The sequence below is a fragment of the Notolabrus celidotus genome, chromosome 19 (assembly GCF_009762535.1).
Source record: "Notolabrus celidotus isolate fNotCel1 chromosome 19, fNotCel1.pri, whole genome shotgun sequence".
Taxonomy (NCBI): Eukaryota; Metazoa; Chordata; class Actinopteri; order Labriformes; family Labridae; genus Notolabrus; species Notolabrus celidotus.
Genome location: NC_048290.1, coordinates 29895067 through 29906867, shown reverse-complemented (window position 1 = coordinate 29906867; position 11801 = coordinate 29895067). Strand labels below are relative to the sequence as shown.

At 37.4% G+C, this 11801-nt stretch overlaps 2 protein-coding genes across 2 annotated transcripts in view; one reads left to right on the top strand and one right to left on the bottom strand.

Annotated features, from left to right (window-relative positions):
* snx30 (sorting nexin family member 30) overlaps window positions 1-6062 on the bottom strand; it is a 22508-nt gene extending 16446 nt beyond the window's left edge. Inside the window, exons 1-2 of the mRNA XM_034709149.1 lie at window positions 5769-6062; window positions 1145-1360 (exon numbers count right to left, since the gene is read on the bottom strand). Coding sequence (XP_034565040.1) covers window positions 1145-1360; window positions 5769-5885 — 333 coding nt within the window. The 5' untranslated portion in view covers window positions 5886-6062. The remainder of the gene's footprint in view (window positions 1-1144; window positions 1361-5768) is intronic.
* Window positions 6063-6381: 319 nt separating this feature from the next.
* Window positions 6382-10081, top strand: inip (ints3 and nabp interacting protein). Its single transcript, XM_034709150.1, has 4 exons — window positions 6382-6728; window positions 8811-8907; window positions 9074-9161; window positions 9550-10081. The coding sequence occupies exons 1-4, from the start codon at window positions 6704-6706 to the stop codon at window positions 9652-9654; spliced, it is 315 nt and encodes a 104-aa protein (XP_034565041.1). The 5' UTR covers window positions 6382-6703; the 3' UTR covers window positions 9655-10081.
* The last annotated feature ends 1720 nt before the right edge of the window (window positions 10082-11801 follow it).

Below are 11801 nucleotides of genomic sequence, written 5' to 3'. Positions count from 1 at the left end.
ACAGTGGTCAGGCTCCAGTTTATATCAGGGAGCTGTTGAATCCATAGAATTCCAGTAGGTTTCTGAGGCCCTCTGATCAGGGTTTACTGGTTGTGCCTTTTACATAGACTGTATAAAAAATGAACGTAGTATCCGTGACGTCACCCATCTGTTCCTGAGCGCTGTTTTGAAGCCAATCGTCAGCGGTGCCGGGTGCCATATTGGAATTGCTGAACTCAGTGTGCGGTGCTAGTGTGAGGTAAAGAGGCGGGCCTTTAGCCTTTTCTCTAACAGCAACAGAGTGCCTGCCTGTCAATCAAGTCAGCCATGTCCCTATATGGGCAGAACTAGTAAGTTTAATATATTCAAGAATAGTTATACAAAATTCAGCCCCTGTACAGTGTGTGCTGATAGAGAAATGAGCTACTCAGACCTAAACCATTCTCTGAACCAGGCTGTAAACATGTTTATTTCTGCTGCAAAGATAGTCTTCTTTGAATGGGTGTGTATGTGGTTTCTGGTGTCTCTGCAGTCAGCCTCAAGTGGAGGCTCAATGAACTGCAGTTTTTAGCCCTTCCGCATGGGCTTCATATTTTAAGACTGGAGGTTGCTGCTTGGCCTTGTACCAGACTCAAAACTAAAGCAGATGGTGCTTTTCAAGTTATTGATCCTACACTTTGGAACAGTCTACTTCTGTAACTGAGAACTGTGGACACATTTTTAAAAAGCAGTTGAAGACCCATCTGTTTAGACCTACCTAAACAAAACTTTTCTTACTTACTTACTTACTTACTTACTTACTTACTTACTTACTTACTTACTTACTTACTTACTTACTTACTTACTTACTTACTTACTTACTTACTTACTTACTTACAATCCTGAAGTTTCGGACATAAAAATAGTCATCCACCAACAAGCTATTGGCATTTGGACAAAGATCTTTACTTTAATATGATACCAAAGAGATTTTAAACGGTAAAGAAACAAAAAATAATATCATAAATAATAAAAGAACTGACTTTTTTATGATGATCAGTTACCTCAAAATGTTGCAGAGGTATTGCCTTGTTGCTGACTTTAAGTATAAAAGATGATTAGGTGGACTCAAACATACTACACATGAAAAAAGTTCATATAAAACCAGGTTATCAGTGCTGCAGACCTTTGTGGACACTCTGTAGGTGATGTAGGTCTCCATGGTGGAGACGTGCTTCTTTGGGTCATCGACCGTGACAAAGAGGTCGCGGGTTTCCGTGAGAGTGTAAGGGTCCCGGACGTCTGCTTCCAGGTCATCGTCCAGCTGCAGCCTGTTGAAAAGCGAGGACGCGGAGGCAGGACTCGATGTCTCAACCGGTGTTCCATTGGTCAGCCCAGCTTCCTGCATAAGGACAGACAATGGTTGACATCAAATTTAGAAGCAGCAGTGGGAAAAGCTGCAAACAAAGAGCTGATAGATCGATGCTGATGCTGTTGCAGGCGTCTCTCCTTTTCAATGGGGCTGTTATTCAGGCTGCGTACACACCCTACATCATCCGACACTGCTCCTGTTTTTCTAATTGAATGATGGATGAGAAGAGAGAAATGGAGCTTCTGTGGACCGCAGATACATTTTCACAGCCTTAATACGAAAACATGCAACAGTGGGAGAGCTTTGGGTTGTAACAGCGTCTGGAAGAGTTCATTTGCATAAATAACTCTGTTTCTATACATTTTCAAAAAAACACATTTGTTTTTAATAAGTTACAATTATTATGACACCTTTAATTAGTAATGTCATTTTACTGAGTCAAAGCAACCCAACTTCAGTTGACTGATATTACCTAAAGATAGTAATAAAATATAGGTTTTTTGAAACATTTTGAAAATGTATAAAAACTGAGTTATCTGTTTTTGCAAATGAACTCTTTGTATATTGAGAGGAGACACTTTTCACTGTCAACAGATGATTCATTTATTTTGAAAATATTACTCTATATCAACCTCCTAACTGCTTGATGTTCTTTGTATTACTAAACCAGTTAAAGGTGTTTCTAGACTGTCCAAAGATCACTCTTGTCCAAAGGTTAAACATTTTTCCCCCAGACCTGTCCTACCTCTTCCAATTTTTTGTTATGGTGACAATTCAAGAGCAAACAACCAATTTCCCTACAGGCGTCATCTGAACACAGCAAGAGTAATCAGAGAAGTTATAAAGGCAAATCAACTGGACAAATGTGGAGGCTGTAGAGAGGGTTGTCATAAACAAAGAGACATCTTTGGATTCTGGCATGTTATTTTACAGAAATGTGAAAGTGGATGATTTCAAATTTGATATATCATTCTGCTTTTATTTATTACTGTGTGTCAAAAAGGGTCGCTCAGTATCCTATCAAAACAACAAGGTTCTGCAGCAACAGAATGTTGAATGTAAACAAAGAAAGAAATGCTAACACAGCTAAAGGGAAGTATACAAAACACATCTTTGCACCATCGAAATAAACAAATATATTGCTACGATAATCTCACTTAACTGACCCAGGTCCTGACACTACCTGTAAACATCACGTGAAGCACAGACTGCTTTCTCCCAGGTGATCAGGGTAAGGTGCATGTAGAACCGCAGAAAAGCTAATGTTCAACTCAAATCACCTATTCTGCCTCGCACACACTTTTCCCTCTGAAGTTGCAGAAAGTGTTACCCTTTATCCTCTCACTCCTACAGAAACACAGTGAACACACACACCTCTTCTTTTCACAACTCTCTCTTTTTCACCACACACACACACACACACACACACACATTCAGAGAGACAGGCAGGAGACAGACAGGCTGCTGAGGTTGTAAGTGCTCTCTTCTACACTATGGTGCTAACCTGCACTGGTAATCACTGTACGGATAATTGCATTGCATTGCATCATTACAACACTGTGAATGGCCAATCAGGCCATCACAACACAGACCCAGCAGACACACAGTATATAGGAAATAAACAGGGGAAACAGACCTGATGTTAATAAAGAGCAGAGTTGTGTGAATTGAAATCAATACTGTGTTACAGTAATATAATGCAGAGTTCTGCTCATACTTTGGAGCAATAAACTTCACTGTTGCATTTTGGAGTCACTGAATGGATCTGAAACATATTTGATTTGACTTGATTTACTCATTTCAACACATAGGATGATCCCCATTAGTTACTACCTCAGTAAAACTATTCTTCCTAAGGTGCATTCAAACACTGATAGGCATACCCAAAGTCACAATATCATTCATAATCTGGGAGTCTTGAATGCATTCTTGTTTTGTGTGTGTGTGTGTGTGTGTGTGTGTGTGTGTGTGTGTGTGTGTGTGTGTGTGTGTGTGTGTGTGTGTGTGTGTGTGTTGTGAAACTCTACCCTTGTCAGTAAATCAATGGTGTGAAATAGTTGTTTCATAGTGTGTGGTCAACACTACAAACCTAATGAGATTATGATCAAGATGTTGATTACACAACATGTTGAGAAAACCAGTATCTTTGAGACACGTTTCACACACACAAAACACCAGTTAATACTCATTCATCAAGTGCACATAGGCAGGAATAACCTGAATTATACACATAATTGAATAAACATTCAATAAGAACTTTCAAATGTCAAATCTGCAACTTCATCTGGATATGTGCAAATAAACAATAATAATGCAAAGTCATATTCACTTTAAATCGGGGGTGTCAAACATGCGGCCCGCGGGCCAAAACCGGCCCGCCAGAGGTTCCAATCCGGCCCGCGGAATGACTTTGCAAAGTGAAAAAACTACAGAGAAGACATTAACTGCCATTTTTCAATAAAAGTAACTACTATTTCAAATTTGTCCTCTGGGGGTTGCATAAAATCATTGTGCTGCAGGGAGTCCATAATAGTCATCTTTACCTTCTTCATTATTATAATCTCTCTGTTCTTTAGATGTTAACATTACACTGTGTGTGTCAGGTGAATGGGTAACCTGTGTGTTTGGTGTGTTCGCAGCAGGTTTCAGGGCTTTAAGAGTAAAATATTTGGCCCCACTATGAGACTCATCATGGCAATAAATACAACAGCTGTTTTTGTAGAAAGATAATTCATTAAATGTGAACATTTTCAGAATTTACCTCTACTTTTTTGCACTAAAAGGGAAACATTAAGAGTTGTTGTTACTTATAGGTCATTATGTTATGATTTTACAGGTCCGGCCCACTTCAGATTAAGTTGGGCTATATGTGGCCCCTGAACTGAAATGAGTTTGATGCCCCTGCTTTAAATGTTCCTCGTGTCTCACACAAGCATCGTCCAGAGAGAGTTCAACAGTTAAGCACCAAAACTGTGGAACCACTGCCTCTTGATATTCAAACAGTGAGCTATCTGGGTGTTTTTACAAGTAAATTCAGGAGTAGCCTTTTATTTTGGCTTTTAATTTGAAGTAATTATTTTTAGCCCTGGACTGCATTATTTTGACAACATGTATTTATCTTATTTATTTATTTATTCTATTAATCTGATATTTTTCAATTTAACTGTTTTTTTAAAGGTTTTTACTATTAATTATTTTATCAGCTTTACTGAATTGATTTTCCTTTTAGTTTGAAGTATTTTTTATATGATTGTCATTTATTATTTTACCATTTTTGTTGTTTTCTGTCTCTCTGTTGTTGTTTTTCTGTGAAGCACTTTGGACTGCATGCTTGTTTGTATGAAAGATGCTGTATAAATAAAGTTCAGTTCATTCTTGGAATTCACATGGTAAGATCATTCTTATACATATATTGTTCCTTGGGATATTACCACACACACACACACACACACACACACACACACACACACACACACACACAAAGTGAAGAATGGGATGTTAGATCCATGCCAAAAAAATGGTTCTCACTTTCTTCCTCTCTATGTAATATTATTGAAATGTGTTGACAAGTAGCTGCTAACAGATTAAGAACAGAAAATTGAATCATCTATGAACACCTCAGTGGATATTTGGTTTGGAGTAAAGTTAGCACAGGATAGCACCTTTCTATTTCATGTAGCCTTGTTGCAAAAACCAACAATAATAATAATAATAATAAATTTTATTTAAAGGCGCCTTTCTCGCAATAACAGATCCATGACAATAATTAACTATAAAACCAAAGTGGTTGATAAGCATACTACCTCAGAGTAAAACACCACCTGGCTGGAGGGAAAAAAAGCCTTTCTGGTGTGTTTGCTTGGACCATCATTGTTTACACAGTCCACCATGGCTGATGTTTAATCTGGAGTCTGGTGTGTGAACTGGATTGTGGAGCCCCACATGTAAAAACACAATTTCCTTATCATAGCTCAACCACCTGTGTCACTGTGTGTTTTTTTTTTTTGTTCAAGTACATTTTCTTCCTGTATTCCTTATCTGTGTGCTAGTGTTCCTCTGATGCTTGTGTGGCTGTGATGGGATGGGATGAAAGTAAATCCCCTTATAAGATGTTGCAAGCTATGACACTGTTATTGATTTCAGAAATTTGATTTTTATCCAATATCTACTGATGGCAAGCTCAACCTGTTAAGAATCAACTTTTAAATAAAAATACTGAACAGATGTCTACTAAGGTGTTTAATGATGTTTTATCTTTTGTTTTTCTGCATTCAACTTCCATAAGGTTGCTTCTTCTTTTATGGTTTTGATCATCATCACTAGTGTAAGTCTGGATACAGGATAGTAGTTGAGTTTGGTCAACCGTCCACTCCCAGTCCACGTCCGTCTGCCTGGTTGTTTTTAAACCGGTTTCGGTAACAGCCCCATAAGACCCTACCTTATCTCCTCCGACGGTGACGGAGATGGGCTCCTCGGCGGCGGACAGCGGGTGAAGGATCTCCGCGATGGGCTTCTGCCCCGAGCTGGCCAGGCCTCTCGGAGCGCCGACACTCATCCTACAAGAAGCGGGAAGACGTGGCCGGGGATCGGAGGTAGCGGCTCTCCGGTTCTCCGCGGCCAAAACCGTTAGTAGGAGGATTTTCCTCGGTTCAGGGTCTACTCGGTTGAGATGGTACACCCGCTGGTTGGTCACAACTGTCAGCTGACTGCAACTGCGCAGCTCCGGAGGTTAAACTACACGAACCCGGATGTAAACATATCTGTCACGTGACAGTAAGAAGCGAATGAACTGCCAAAGATCGTCTATTAGTAAGATCAGTGAATACCAATGGAATTCCCTACCTCATTCTTATTCAGTGGTTATTATCAGTATGTATCTTGGACTATATGATGAGCTCATTTTCCCCATAGTAAGTGATATTTAGGTCCACCTGTGTAAAAACACTGAAACGTATGTGCCACTTTCAAACCACATCGGTCTAAAGTCCTGAAATCGTACTTACTATTTGTGTCACCGGAAAAATCTGCAGAGTAAGACATCTCTCTCTTTACTCTTACTTGACCGAACTAAAACACCGGCTACACACGTCTCGGGGAGGCAGAATGCAACTCACCATTCACATGTAATATCGACTTTTATCGGGGTTTTAAACTTTCAATCACCGCTGCAGTGGTGTGGAACAGAATCATAAGTCCAGTGTAATACACCGAGGTCAAGTCCGAGTTAGACTGATCATCCAGGGGGAACTTTTAGCGCTGTTTGTATCCACTAGTGCATCATTAGCTAAGCGAAAGGAAACAATAAACTCAAGCTAAATCATCAATAAGCCTGTTTTCTTTTACTCTCACGCGGGTCTTTTTGCTTTGATCGACATGGCTGCAAATCCACCAGGACAAGGTAATTATGATCTTTGGAGACAATCGATTTGGTGTTGTGGTTCTTTGTCTTTATCAGTATGCAAGCGCTCCTGTCCTCTATACTTTAGACTTCCTGAAAGGGTATGTTCAAACCAAGCCAGAAACCTTGGTGTAGTCATAGACTCAGACCTTAATTTCAGCAGCCACATTAAGACAATTACAAAGTCAGCCTACTATCACCTTAAGAATATATCAAGGATTAAAGGACTTATGTCTCAGCAGGATGCAGAAAAACTCGTCCATGCATTTATCTTTAGCAGACTAGACTACTGTAACGGGGTCTTTACAGGACTCCCTAAAAAGTCCATCAGACGGCTGCAGCTCATACAGAATGCTGCTGCTCGAGTCCTAACAAGGACCAAAAAAGTAGACCACATTACTCCAGTTCTTAGATCTCTACACTGGCTTCCTGTCTGTCAGAGAATAGACTTTAAAATCCTGCTGATGGTTTATAAAGCACTGAATGGTTTAGGCCCAAAATACATTGCTGATCTGCTACTACTTTATGAACCACCTCGACCTCTGAGGTCATCAGGTACTGGTCTGCTTTCAGTCCAAAGAGTCAGAAGGAAACATGGTGAAGCAGCGTTTAGTCATTATGCACCACATATCTGGAACACACTCCCTGAAAGCTGCAGGTCTGCTCAAACTCTCACCTCTTTTAAATCAAATATTAAGACTTTTTTATTTACCTCTGCCTTCCTATCTTAGATTATTTTAACCCACTTTAAATTAAAATTTTAATGTAATTTTTAATATATTTCTAATTTTCCTTTTCTTTTCTGTTTTATCATATTTGTCATTTTAATTGTGTTCTTTTATGCTTGTCTGAATGTTTCCAATGCTTTTAATGTTTTAATGTAAAGCACATTGAGTTGCCCTCGTGTATGAAATGCGCTATACAAATAAAGCTGCCTTGCCTTGCCTTGCCTTGCCTTGCCTATCATTAGTTACCTTTGATGATGTACGATGGTCGTGTTATGCAGTGATCTAACGACAGATGTAATTCTGTTGTCAAAAAGAACTCACCTGAGAACTAAAATCTTTTATATGTTGCCTACAGCTCTCAGAAATATCAGTTAGCATACTATAAAACTAATATACAGTCACTATTATAACAGGCTATGAAATACTGAAAAGTTAAACTCGATCATCATAATAAGTAGTATTCAGCTTACTAAAAAAAAAAATGTTATAATGATATTTTTATTTCTTACAGTCAAAGCAAGTCATTTGTGATCATTTTTTTTTACATTGTATGGAAATAAAGAGAATGCAGATGCAAGAAAAAACATATATAAATGATAATAGAATTGGAATTGATCATTTAAAAATAAATAATCCCAAATATAATAAATAGTAACAATAATAATAATAATATTAAATAAATGGGATACGAGCAAAACGTGTGAAGTCTAACTTCACAGTGAAGTTTAAAGAGGAAAACAAACAACAATAACAAAAAAATAGAACAAAAAGAAAAATTAGAGAACAGAAACGCATACATATACCCCAACCCAACCCTGGGTTTGGTTTGGTTTGGTTTTTATAAAATACATTTCATACACTTTTCTTTTGTTGTCAAAAAATCCAGTAAAATATGATATAATTGTCAGAACAGTATGATGTGAAATAACATGATATTCAAGTCCAGAAATTTAAAAAGGAAAAAATAAAATAAAAGCATAATCCAGCATCAGTCCTCACATTTTAGTCAAGGCAAAGCGTCCATAAATGCTCCTCAAATCAGCCTGAACATTAAAGGTCTTCTCCTCACATTGTAAGCTAAGCTTTCTAAACATTTAATGAATAATATTATGTTCACTGCTTCATTATATTAAGCCCATTTAGCATAATATTTATATCCTTGTTTCAACCAGACAACTCAATGCAGATGTTTGTTTATTTATATGTTTTTTTTTTACCATTTGCTTATTGTTTTTCATTTTCTTAAAATCTTTCTTGAGATAAAATAAAATGATGATGTCTTTTTTACATAATGATCCATGCCTTTGTTTCCTCCTTGACTCTCTGTCTCTTCCCCCTCCTTTCCTCAATCCAGCCTTTCCAAACAAGGCACGGGTGGCAATCCTTGTTGAGCTAGATAAGGAGAAGAGACGGCTGTTGCAGAGTCAATCCATGCACACTCCTGGAGCCAGGTAGAGATAGTGTACAGTCCTGGGGTTTCAAAAAGGGGGTTTCCCTGACTTAAACCACTACCATTAAATATAAATAAAGCATTTTTTGACAATATGTGAGCATTTACTTGATGATTATTTACATTTCTACATAAAAGTCTGTGTATTTTTTTCTCCTTGCCCATAGCATCTCGCTGTCCAGACCGAGTCTAAAGGATTTCAGAGACAATGCAGAGCAGCAACACATCGCTGCCCAGCAGAAAGCTGCTTTGCAGGTGAGACTGCAGCACACTAATACATATTCTTTACCACAACTTATTTCACACATAATTAAGCAGCACAACAAAATGTAAATGTCTGCAAAATATGCCTATCTTTTGAAATTCTATATGTGACATTCATAACATATGTTGACTTATTTACAGTATAGTAACTAATGTGACTGTTTGTCATTTAGTGTTGGGGTTTTTTCCTGTTTTTGGCATGCATACATGATACAATTTGAGCAAAGTGAGAGAGGTTACAGATCTGGAAAACTCTTGGAATTGGATTTTGAATGTGGAGAAAAAATCTCAAAAATAATTCTCAATCAAGTCAAACTAATAAGAATTGCCAATACAGGAGTGTTAACAACAATCTTGTCCTTACTGTCTTCTCTTTCAGCATGCCCACACACACTCAACCGGCTTCTTCATCACACAGGACTCCTCTTTCGGGAACCTCATCCTCCCTGTCATTCCTCGCCTGAGTCCTGAGCCTGAGTCTTGAGCTTTTTGTTTTTTACCTTTGCTCTTCCCTGCACCTCCTGCCCTGCGTCAGCCAAAAGCTTTGAAACAAACCATGTGCACATAAGACTCTTGTCTCCTCCACTTTCATCTTTTCAGTCTCTGACTAATGGACAGTCGTTTGTCATGTTGTAAACAATCGCAGGGAAGTGTGAATTCACTTTACATTTCCCAGATTAGCAAACGGACCGTTGAATAAAGCTCTCGAAACAGTTGGAAGAAGATTCCAGATAGCTATGGATCACCCTGTGAAGTATTCTAGGGGGTTAAAACAGACTCTTCACATCTACTGGATATCCTACCGTTGCTTGTCTCTGCAGTGCTCACATGACTAGCCATAAGGTGCACATTTTTGACTTTTTCTCATTTTGCAAAGACTTTGTAAAAACATAATAAATTGTTACATTTAATATTGTGTGTGTATTCTGAATATATTGCATTATTTTTATAGCAAGAACCACAAATCTTTGATTATAACAGCTTATACTAACTTGAAGAAATGTAATCTGTCGATTTTCCCTATCAAGGAATACAGGATCTTGTGTTTTGACATATAATACGTATAATACGATCTCTAATTTGAGAAGACTACACCATATAGAATAAATGGCACTTTTTAATCACAGAAAGAAAATTGGTTGACAAAAGATACTATCTGGCTTATTTTCTTTTGATTAACAAAAGTTAATCAGGGTTGTTGAGCGCTGGATCTTAAAATTGCCACATAGTCTGTTGGTTCTCCTGCAGGAGGTCTACATCAGGAGGTTCTTCTTGAAGATGGCTTGTTTCAAATTGCCATACATTTCCTGAATCCTATCTTGTGTTATTGTAAATGTGACTTTAAAAAGTAATGCTGTATATACATATTCTATGTATCTTCAGGGTAATTAAAAATCACACAATTTCAGTTGGACACAAGGCTGAACAATAATGTTGTAATGTTTCAAGCCATTCTGATTAAGCCAGTCCTCTAAATTCACAATCCAAATTGTTATTAGTGTGTATTACTTTGGAATGAAGTTTTGGCAAATGTCATCAGTTGATCTTGTAACAATACAAAAGTGTAGATTTTATTAGCAGCCAGCAGAAAGGCTGTGACAAGAAAATGGTTGCAACCCAATCCTCCAACAGGAACTGAGTGGATACACATTGTGTCTAATATTGAAAAAAAGGAAAGAATAACTTCCTCACTAAACCTAAGAGTAGAACAATGTTTGCAATACTGGGAAATATGGATTGTGTACGTAACACTGAAGGATTAACAAACCATAACTGTATGAACTGACTGTATTTTCACTATTAAATCATAAGGATGTATAGATGACCTACTGTTTCTGTTTTACTGAGCTGTGTTGTCTACCTATGCCTGTTTACAAAAATAAAGAATAAAAAAAAAAAGGTATAGAATATTATATCATAAATATTTTTTCTAACAAGCACATCATCTGATAGATTTAACAAAGCATGTATTCACTTATTTAATAATAATTTCACTGGCTGCAGATGAACATGAGAAAGTACAATGGTCTACCATCTGGTTGATACAACAATGACCTCTAGTGGTGCATTCGCGTACTATTCTATTTGACAATGTAGAAGCAAAAATGTGCAGCTAATTGCGTTTTGTTAATTGTTTCTTTCCCTAAACAAATAATAATACCTATAAGTATAAATAATATAAGAATACCTATATGTACCCTATAAATACATACTGTCAAACTCTATAAACGTGGTCAAAGACTGATGGAAATGATGGCAAACATGTTTATTTTCCCCATTTGATCAACTATACAGAAAAAAAGAAGGATTCAAGAATACCAAACGTTCTTTATCAATATTTGGCTGTTTAATGTATAGAATTTTACAATAGCCTGACACTTGTTTAACTATTAACTCAGAGGGCGCCTTTAAAACTACTATCAAAATGTTATGACCATAGATCATGACATATGGAATTAATTTAGCTAGTTAGGTTGCTATTCATGTTCAGTAGGCTAGATGACGATAACCGAATCATTTTCAACAATAATTTGCTTTTTAATGTATCGAATTTTACAATAGCTCAACTCAACTCAACTTTATTTATATAGCACCTTTCATACATAAAAACATGCAGCCCTGTGCTTCACA

What these genes read in the sequence shown, in the direction of transcription:
- inip (XM_034709150.1), top strand. Translation starts at nt 6,704, where the DNA reads ATGGCTGCAAATCCACCAGGACAAG. An exon ending in TGCAAATCCACCAGGACAAG is followed by an intron (nt 6,729 to 8,810) that starts GTAATTATGATC and finishes TCCTCAATCCAG; the next exon opens with CCTTTCCAAACAAGGCACGG. An exon ending in AGCAGAAAGCTGCTTTGCAG is followed by an intron (nt 9,162 to 9,549) that starts GTGAGACTGCAG and finishes CTTCTCTTTCAG; the next exon opens with CATGCCCACACACACTCAAC.